Source organism: Anthonomus grandis, chromosome 10, assembly GCF_022605725.1.
Source record: "Anthonomus grandis grandis chromosome 10, icAntGran1.3, whole genome shotgun sequence".
Classification (NCBI taxonomy): Eukaryota; Metazoa; Arthropoda; class Insecta; order Coleoptera; family Curculionidae; genus Anthonomus; species Anthonomus grandis.
Window position 1 is genome coordinate 16,902,442 of NC_065555.1, and position 10,837 is coordinate 16,913,278.

A 10,837-nucleotide genomic window follows, 5' to 3' on the forward strand; every position below is an offset into this window, starting at 1 on the left:
ATTCAGGAGGGATTTGTGTTACTCTTCTTTGTACCCTCTCTAATATTTTTATATCTTTAATATAATATGGGTTCCACACTGTACGTGCACACTCAGCTTTTGGCCTTATATAACCTTTGTAGATCGTCATTATTATTTCCTTTGAGTTCTCTTTACATGCTTGTTTTACGAGGTAAATGAAAGAGTGGGTAAAAGAAAGTACGATTTTTCCTATTTTCTGTTGTAACTGTAACTCCCATGTCATTCTGTTCAGAAACAGCTGCTACGGTCATACTGTATTCCGCGTTGGGTTCGATTCTGAGTACTGTGCTTTGGACTCATTTAGTCTTATTCTCCATATCTCTAAACATGCCCCTAATGTCTGAATCTATTTTTAGCTGCTCTTTATGAGTAAGAGGATTTTCATATAGTTTACTATCCTCAGCAAAATTTGGATCAAACTGTTGCCTCTATGAGATCTACAAGGTCTCAACACCGGTCTATGGATAACTCCGCTTTTTACGAGATGTTTTTGTGAAATGATTTTATTCACTTTTACTTGGTAGTATCTGTTTGTTAGCATATCAGCAATCATGTTCAGTAGGTTTCCTCTCACTCCAAAGTGTTCGAGTTTTATTAATAACAAGTTGTTGACAGGCCTTCTAGTCCAAATAAATAACGTCAGTTGGCTGACCGCTATCAAGATTTGGCTATAAATCCATGCTCCAATGGCGGTATTAGATTATTCCCTAGAAAAAAAGTTGTTAATTCATATACAAATATCTTTTCCATGCATTTAAGGAATACAACATGCACTAATTGAACGGTAACTTTCTGGGTTGTGTCTGTTTCCCTTTTTGAATAGCTATTCCATTGATTTGGGATCTTTCCTAGCTTTCTACACTCTTTCATGACTTCAGCTAGCGCTGGACTGAGTGTTTCAGTAGTTTTGAAGGAAGATTGTAGGTACTCGGTCTTGATTCTTTCTTTTTTTGAGCTTTATTCAGTTTTTCTTCAATGAAGTTTATGGAAATACTAGACGCCTGAATCCTAGTAGCTGCTAACAATGAAGAGAGGAGGAAGAGATCAATATTTAATACTTGAGAAAAAGATTTGTCTAACTAATTTGCAAATACTTCTGCCAAGGTTACCTTATCTAGGATTTCTTGACAAGCATCATCTTTTAGTGCTATTTTTGAGACTTGTGAATTTAAGCTCATGTCTATATATTTAAAAATATATTTTTTTTATTTTGAAGTGCTTTGCAATTCTCATATAGATTTTGCTTAAAAACATATATTTTGATGTTTAATTGCACCCAAAGTTATGGGATAAGGCTTAAAATGTGTGTAAATTCAACGTAACCCACCTAACTATAAAAGTTTCAAAAAACTAATGCTCAAGTCGGCAACGAATTAGCGAATTTCCACTCGAAAATTCGCTACTCCGCCATCAGAATATTGTTTCCAATAAAATTACAGACATTTTAATCCTGTGCTCACAATTAGGTGCGATCTTCAGAAAAGTTGCTAAACTATAGACCATTATCAGCCTATTAAGTAAGTTTCATTAAAACAGGCTTTAAACTGTTAACAAAGCCGCAGAAACAAAATCTGAGCAAGTGCATGATCTCCTGTGTTTGTGAAGCATGTCTGCCTTGTGGTAGGTATCAGTTCTCCCCACCACAAAAGTAACCTACTAAAGTACTACAACCCAACCAATGATCCCCTATTATTTTCAGAAGGCATCAACCCTCCGTCGTCACCAAAAAGCCCCATCGATCCCGACCAAATCCACCCAAATACAATGTTCCGGTACGCTGAGCACGACCCTTACTTCTATCCTCCCCAGAACTACCATAACCAAGGGGCGGGCAACTATTACTCTACCCTTCCGTCCAAGAAAACCCAGTATTTCAACTATGATACGCAACCGGAAAGAAGCGTTACCCCTGATATTACCCGGGGGCTTGAAAGGGTGGGCATATCAAGTTTTAAAAGTGACCAGAATTTGCTCAGCATGGGACATAAAGTTGGCATTCCAGTTTCTATGCCACAGTTGGAACGTAGAAGATCGCAGAGTCCTAGCTTTAGATCCGATATTACTCGGCAAGAGGAGAGCTTTAAAGTTTCCCCCATTGATCCGAGGAATTCTGGTGGTGGGTTTAAGGCATCCACTCCTTCGCAGATTAAAGCAGCAGAAAACTTGGAAAATAAATTATTATCCCCCAAAAGGAGTACCATGTCCAATGAGGAGCTGTACGCCGTAATCCACAAAAGCAAAAAGAAACTTAATATTGATGATGAATTTAGTAGAGGAGCTGCCTCACCTGTCCGGGAACCAGAAACGAGCACCCCAAAGAAAATCTCTGTAGAAACTGGGTACATTGGCTCAAGACAAAGCTGGTCCCCGTCAAAAGGAGAATATATTGACTACAACGCGGATATAGATAAGTTTTCACCCATTAACGAGCCTAAAACCCGTCAAAGCTGGGCTTGCAACGACCGAAAAGGCCCTAAAAAGACCTCCACCCTAGACTTCAAAAAGCTGCTGCTACAAAAAAGCAGCTCCTTATCCAGCAATAAAAAGATATCAGCCGTAGAGCAGCTGAAAATATCAAAACAGCAAATGCAACAACAAAAAGATACCCCACCAAAAAACCCCACCGATATGACCATTTTGGATTTAAGTTCCTCCCCACGCAGTTTGGTTAACAGGCGAATGTTAAACAACCCCCCAGGAAGCCCCGAGAGGGGCACAGTAGTGAAACCAGTGCCTAAAATTTTAAGTCCCAGGTCTCAGTGGAGGTTTAACAGTCCCAGAAGTGATGTGCTCTCCTCAACGATTATCGAACAAGACGAAACTAGTAGTAATGCATCGAGAAGTTCATTGGAAAAGCGCAGCTTGCAAAGCCCCAGGAGTTCAGTAGGGAGTAGCAAAAGCAGCCCCACGGCCGACACGAAACGAAGTTCCTTAGAAAATTCCGACAATAATCGCGAATCGAGTACAAAAAATATGTCAATTAGCGAACGACTTTCGGCTCAACGGGCCAAATTCTTTGCCGCCAAAAATGTTGACGATAGTAGTCAGAAGAGTAGTAAGTTGCCTCCGACGTTGGAGACGGCTTTTTAGTACAGAGATGCCAAATAAATGACAGATTTATTGTATATAGAGTAACTATTTAAATATGTACCAATAGACTCAATAAAACATAAAGATATTGACTCAAAGTTGCATCAATTTTAAAACTTGATTGTATATAGTAAACCTTTATTGCTGTGTTATATATTGGACCTGTTTTAAATGAAATTTTAGTTTTTTTACACAGAATGATCTAGAGTTTTATGCTGATTTAATATGTGTATTAGGATTTCTAGGTCAGTCTGTTTCTTACAGTAGATTCACTCTAGTCTTGTAGTATTTTTGTTTTTATTTCACACTTTTGTTGTATAATTTTAGTTTTAATTGATGGTGTTTTTTATGCTGCCGCCATGCATCTGGCAAACTATTGCCAACATTATTTATATGAAAGCTTAATATATTGAGGTTTTGTAAATAAATATTCCTTTTATACATATTGAGTTTTATTTTGACAAGATGGATACAGGGATTTTTTTTTAACAATATACAGGGTTATTTTTCATATCTGCACCTATACCTACCATAAGAATTTAAAAAAAAACTTTTTAAACATTCTCCTATATAATATTTTAGATGTGCTCCTGTATGTATAGATCAAAATATAAAAAATACCCCTCTATAGAATGCTGCAGCTCCAAATTAAACTCACTCATTGAATTCAAATGCTATACATTTGAAAATAAGTTAATATAATAAAACTCTACATATTAATTAAGAAGACTCATTACTTACAACATCATACCTTATAAAATAAACAATGTAAGTCTTATTTTGCACTCATCGGTGGTCGGACAGGTGCCATTGGACCCATGGGACCCATAGGCATCATACCCATCATCGGTGGTCTCATTCCCATCATGGGGGGCATTGGCCCATGTGGACCCATAACCATTGGGGGCATCGGACCTCCAGGACCCATTGCTACAAAACACAAACGTACTTTCCTTATTGCAAACAAAATCTAACTTAAACCATGTAAACATTATTCCATAAACAGAAACTGAATAAATAAAATTTTTCTCTTTTAAGAAGGGGTGAAATCATTTTTTTTAAAGTTATGTTGAGTATAGCCTCGGAAATAAAAGTCGTTGTATAATTCCGAATTTAATAATAAATAAATAATTCTACATATATTATAACAATTCATTTGAGAAAGCAGACAAAAATAGTTGGTGATATGCAAATTCACCAATCTCACTAATGCAAAGGTAAAACACCTTTTGATTAGTCAGAATAGAATACAGAAACAGCTCCAGCTTAAAAAACTAATCTATGGATGGTTTATCATAATAGTAAACCAATAATTGTACCAAATCATAATTTAAATTAACAAGGTTGTCTAACATATATATAAGTATTGCCTATCAAAATGTCACAGACTTGAACATAGAAAATTAAAATAGAAATTAGAATATTAGAACACAGAAACAGCTCCAGAACTCCAGCTTAAAAAACTAATATAAAGATATTTTATAAGTCTGTGTGTCAGTGATAACCATTTCGGCAGTTATGGTGACCTGGATAAGATGATATACCTGATGGGTGATATACCAGCCACTAGAATGAATTTTTGGGACATTGAAAGGTTGATACCTCAGATAGATGTATTGGGGTGTAAGCCACTAATCTTGTTTAACCCTGTATATATTTTTGTTATTTATATGTAACAACAAAAGCCACTGTCTCAATATCAACTTTTTTTTTCATTATTTTTCTGTATATGAGCCTACACAGAATAATAATGTCATCTTCATTGGAGACTTTAATATTAATAAGGTAAATGATTTTATGGCATTATGAACTTCAAACAACTCAATACATTTAAAAATCCCTATAATAATATATTGGATTTTGTGATAAGTAATTTTAGGTGTGAGGTTGGTAAAGAAAAGCATCCATTCTGAAGATAAATCACATCACAGCATCAATATTTCTGTCAATGATATCATAACAGTACTTATGTCTGATTGTCTTATTTGCAGATGACTTAAAAATATTTCCCATCATAGAAACTAATGAGGATTGTGTTTTACTGCAAAGAGACATTGATGCTTTAGCACAGTGGTACAATACAATAAATAAACTTCCTCTGAATATTAAAAAGTGCAAGTCTATGTCAACCTCAAATATTTGCAATGGAATAAAGTAGAATTATAGGTTGGGTAATACTCCTTTCTAACATATCGACTCTATGAGGGATCTAGGAGTCCTAATTGACAACAAACTAGAGAAGAGCCTTAAGCAATTAATCTTGAGAAACAATAATTGCTTACCTAAGTGCAAAAGCGATTGGCATCAACCCTCAAGAAGTTAAGTTAGATCTTAACTTCTTATCTAAAACCTTCTAATCTTCTTAACCAGGAGTATACTACTACACAAAACATACCTTTCCATCTTCTACAGCAGAATCTATGATCCACACAATCAAAGCCTTTGAACAGATCACATAAGACCTCCGCTGATGCAATACCCTTGTTTAAACCCAAATAAAAACTCTCAAAGAACCTAGATTAGATGGAATTAGATGTTTGGAACTCATATTGTCTTACAGTTATAATTCTGAGAGGTTGAATATAATTGCAGACCCTTTTCTAGGCTGTAATTAAAAGCCACCCTTGAATATGGGTACTACTAAAGAAGACTTCACACCAGTAGAAAACACCTTCGAAGCAAGAAGTGTTGACAGCAACTGAGCCGGCATCCAGAGCCTTATCAAAGTCAAAGTCAAAATATATATAAAATATATATAAATATACTTTATATGCTAAGTTTACAAACTTGTGCTAAAAGCTTCCCAATACTAGTATTTATTTGGTTATACAGGATACAGGATAAAAACAGAATACAGAATCGATTTTGATTGTACATAGAAGCATATTTTATACTAGTAATCAAAGAAAAAACCAAAAAAGAATAATATATAACTAATTTTAAATATTAAAATGAGTCGTTAAAATACTCTTCAATGCTGTAGTAAGCTTTTGGTAAGATTAATTTCTTTAGTTCTCTCCTAAACTTTTTAAGGTCTGTAACAGTCCTAATCGAAAAAGGAACATGATTAAATATTTTACAACTAATAAATATAAGAGAGTTTCTTATAAGTGAGGAGGTGGGGAATGGAAGAGATAAGTTGTTTACTTGACTAGTATTATGACTGGGCAGGATGGTGGACTAACAGACTTATGTGTGAGTGTTGCAGTTTCCAATATAGAGTGAGAAAACTGTTAAAATTCTTTCAGCTACAAAGAGGTTTACAAGGGACTCTCAGACCAACACCACACAGATACCTTAATGCTTTTTTCTGAATAGTAAAAATGATGTTAGGGAGTCCCTTGGAGCACAAACCCCAAAATGGCAACCCATAACGGATACGAGAGTCTATTAAGACGAAATAAACTGAACAAGCAAACAACCCCCCCAAAAACTCTCATCAATGAAGAGGCCGAGAAATCAACAATAATCCCCACCATGTAGTGGGCACTGCTCATCAAACAAAAAACCCTCTACATTTCACTTAAAGCCCAGAACAAAAGTCTTATTAACATTGAATACAAGCTGATTGCAGATGCACCACTCTTTAATTTTGTGGAGGGCCTCTACTATGAGAGATCTGACTACTTTTTGATCTTTGTTATGCCACAGAATTGTAGTATCATCGGCAAACTGAACCACTAGTCCAGGCAGTGATAGAGAGCTGTGATAGTGATAGAAGTCATTAACATATAATAAAAATAAAATAGGACCTAACACTGACCCTTGAGGTACATCACATTTAAGGTGTGCTATCCCTGACAAAAATCTAGATGCAACCACCCTCTGGGTGCGACCAAACATGTATAACTTCAACCACTCCAGTAGCAAAAGACACTTCAGGAGAGATTTTATCCTCACCACTATATTTTTTGGTTTCCTAATTTCTTGCCAGTTTGTATCATAAAAAACAAATGTACCAGTGTTACAACTATTTTTAAGATTCAAGGCAAAGGATCCGTATTGGATGCTAGAGTTTGTTTTAAATTATTTGCTACATTACAGTAAAAATTATTCAACTGGACTGGATCAATATATGGGCTAATATGAAAAAATCAACTTTCCTTTTGCCTATTTTAAGCATTATGAAGCCATCATCATTGTGGTACATTCTCTTAGCAGACTTTAAGAGTTTTCTATAAATATTATGATAACTATTACAATAATTAATAAATACAGTTAGAATAAACATAGGTTGAGCATAAACTTGGGAATAAGCCATTGTACAATTTCTAATTGAATAATAAATAGTGTTGTGAGCAATGGAACGTTCCCGTTTATTCTCGAAGAACGTTCGCGAACGTTCACGACTTTTTTTGTGACGTTTATTCTCAAGAGCACGAATGAGCATGAATTCCCATAGCGTTAACGTTTGGTGTCGGTTTTCGGCAGTAACGGTCCTTTATCCTAGGATAGTTCCTAAATAGGTTGTTTGAAAGTTTAACTTAATAAATAGAACATAAATAAACACAAACATTTTTAATTTCAGATATTTTCCTAATATGTTTCCTTTGCATTTTTTTCATTTATGCTCGTATGTGCTGAAAATTCTCGTTCATGCTCGAGGAACGTTCTCGAAAAATAAATTCTCGAGCATTTTACAACACTAATAATAAATAAATAATCCTATACTCTATATGTATTAAAAAAATCCTACAAGAAAATATAAAACAAAAATCTTACCTCCTGGTGGTACCATGCCTGGCCCTGGTGGGACTCCAGGTCTTTGTCCCATAAGGTTTGATGGTGGTGGTATGGCAACTCCGCCCTTTCCTGGCCCAGCAAATGGATTATTAGCTATTTTACCTGCCTTGAAGGCTGCTGTGGTGGCATCAATTAGATGTTGAGCCTATAAAAACAAATTGAATTTAGTTGGGTTTAGTGGGTGGTAAATTATAGGAGGTTTTTCAGGGTTAGAAAAGTTGGTACTTACTTGCTCTTCCATCCATTTTTGGTAGTAGAATTTAACGTTGTCTTTGTGTTTTCGGCCAGTACAGTGGGTTTTTCGCACACTTGGTGAATCGTGAGTTAGGTAAGTATCACAGTAATCACAATAATATTTGGGCATTTTGAAATAGTATAGCACGCTGATTATTTAATATTAAAACTTATAATAGAGCAAAACAGCAGAATTGATGGAAAACGCTAAGAAAACGTTTAGGTTTTAGTGCACACACAGTCTAAACAAACAACTTGTGGGCTGAAGCCTGAAACGTCAAATGACGCTTCCTAAACAACACACATCTAAAAGACCTAAATTGAGGTTAAGGTTATGTTTTGACTTTGACAGTTGACAAGCCGATAGAAGAGTCACAGCCGACTTTACTCAAGCCGCGAAATAACAGTTGGCAACGTCGCACGACCTGGAGATTCGGATCCGTTTTGGTGAATCCGATTACGCTTTGAAAGCGCGATTCTGCCGAGATGGACGTTCAGTTTTGATTTTGCTTTATTTACTAATGAGAATATTTTATTTATGTGATTGATTTATTTTTTCAAGTATGTATATGCGCCGTTAATAATTATATAAATGCATTATTAAACTTTTCCCCCTATAGTCTAGTCTTTTAATAACCACTCATTAATAACCATTCAACAATTCATTAATAACCAACAGAGCTCTCGAGGTTGAAAATTACATTATTTAAAAATGCTTTTAAAGGAGGTGGAGGAGATGAATGATCTCTTAAAGGTAAATAATGAACTGCTTACTAAAAGGGTTACTTCTTTGGAGCATAAACTGGAGAAGACTGTTGTGAACTGCGGTATTGAGACGAATTCCAATCCCACTGTGTCTAACAGTAGTGTTGATATTGAACAATTTATTGTAGAGCACCATGAGCGAGAAGGCAGAAAAAGAAAATTTCATGTTATTTAATTGCCCCGAATTAACAAAAGATATTAAGCAGGCAGTTACATCAGTGATCAGGAAGTGTGTGGACTCTAACATTTCTGAAGATGATTTTAGGATTTACCGAATGGAGAGGCAGGTTGACAATAAAATCAGACCAATTAGAGTGATATGTCACTCTCCAGAGCTCCCTCAAATGGTGATTGCTAACGCCGTCAGACTCAAAAAAAGTACTAATTTGAAACACCTGTCTCTAAGTATGGATAAAACACCGAGGCAACAACAGGAGTATCGAAATTTGAAGGCAGAACTTCAGAGACGTACGGAGGCTGGTGAGTCAGGTCTGAGAATTGTCTACTCCAATGGATCCCAGAAGATTGTGTCTTTGGATAACAATCGTAAACAAAAAAACCAATAGCCTTGTCCAACGGGGATATCTCTGCAATTTACCAGAATGTTCGGGGACTTAATAACAAAACACACGAATTCTACAAGTCAGTGTCCGGTGGCGATTATCAACTTATATGTGTATCTGAGACTTGGATTCAGGATGGTGTACGGGATCGGGTACTTTTTGAAAATAACTATTTAGAGTATCGTAAGGACCGAAATCTCGAGGCTCTTGGAGTCAAAAGAGGAGGTGGAGTTCTTGTTGCTGTTAGACATGACTTGGCATCTGTCAGGGTTGATTTGAAGGACTTGGAGGTCATACTACCATCTATGGATATTGTGGGTTGCAGGTCTGTAAACAAGACAAGTGTTTATATTTTTGTTATATACAGGGTGTCCCAGCGAAAACGAAACAGAGCTATTTTCGGTATGAAAAAAAATTTTTTTTTCAAAAGTCTCGGACACGTCGATTTTATTTTTGAGGGGGACAACTTTTCCTTACCAAGACACCCTCATACCAGCAACCCCCTTCGAGGGAGTGGAATCACCCCTAAAATCCTAAATGGAAAGAGGGGTCGTATGATACCTTATTTTAAAGGTCTTTTAATTCTGAATATAACTGCCAAATTTGAAGTGGCTAAAATTATTTCTCTGGATAAAACAGCTTGTCAAAATTGCGGAAACAGCGAAAATGAAAAAGGTATTATAGACTCTTTTTTGGATAATATTTTTAAAAGAACAAGGAAATCCTATTTTCAAAGGGGTCACTTATTAATTAAGAGGCCACCTAATACCTGGAATCCTTTACTTTACTTTACTTGTTTAAGATTTAAGGGGTTGAAAGCACCCCTTAAATCTTAAACAGAAAGAGGGATCGTGTTATACCTTATGTTGAAAGCGTTTTCACTTTAAATTTAAATGGTGACCTATGAGTGACTGATGGATTTCTTCTGGATATGAAAGCCAAATAAAATTCTGGAAAAAATGCTTACCTTTATGCCTGAAACCCTTTCTTACAATTTTTTTTATTGGATCATTAAAACATGATTAAAAATTTATTAGTATTATTAATATTATTGTTATTACACCTTATCAGATTATCATAAATGAAAACAAAATACCAAATAAAATGCAAACACAAGTATCTGAAGAATTTATTTAGCTTGCTAAATATCATTGGTACTTTTTTCATAAAGCAGCATTTATTTAAATAGTTTTAAATTATTACCCAGTCTTTTACGTGTTGAAACACGTAAAAGAGTTTAATTCCGATGTTGATTTTTTTTAAAAGAAGTTTCCCGTTTTTGTTGCTATTCACCCAGCAGTTTCTATTCACCCCATTTCACGATATCGTTAGTTTTATTTAAGTCACAATTTGGTGACACATCAAAGCTAGAAGAAAGATACTGTAGGTAACTCTTGGTGGGTAGATTAAAATAATCTCTA

The 10,837-nt window shown here is 35.5% G+C and overlaps 2 protein-coding genes across 4 annotated transcripts in view; one reads left to right on the forward strand and one right to left on the reverse strand.

The window, feature by feature from the left end:
- The window catches only part of LOC126741554 (uncharacterized), a 136,375-nt gene extending 132,823 nt beyond the window's left edge, over positions 1-3,552 (forward strand). For all 3 annotated transcript variants that reach the window (XM_050448014.1, XM_050448016.1, XM_050448017.1), the window contains exon 8: positions 1,721-3,552. In XM_050448014.1, the coding sequence (XP_050303971.1) occupies positions 1,721-3,111 (1,391 nt within the window). In that variant the 3' untranslated portion in view covers positions 3,112-3,552. The remainder of the gene's footprint in view (positions 1-1,720) is intronic.
- Positions 3,553-3,772: 220 nt separating this feature from the next.
- Positions 3,773-8,389, reverse strand: LOC126741558 (U1 small nuclear ribonucleoprotein C). Its single transcript, XM_050448025.1, has 3 exons — positions 8,084-8,389; positions 7,834-7,999; positions 3,773-4,041 (listed from the first exon to the last, which is right to left on the reverse strand). Exons 1-3 carry the CDS (start codon positions 8,216-8,218, stop codon positions 3,887-3,889), a joined length of 456 nt encoding a protein of 151 aa, XP_050303982.1. The 5' UTR covers positions 8,219-8,389; the 3' UTR covers positions 3,773-3,886.
- Between the last annotated feature and the right edge of the window lie 2,448 nt (positions 8,390-10,837).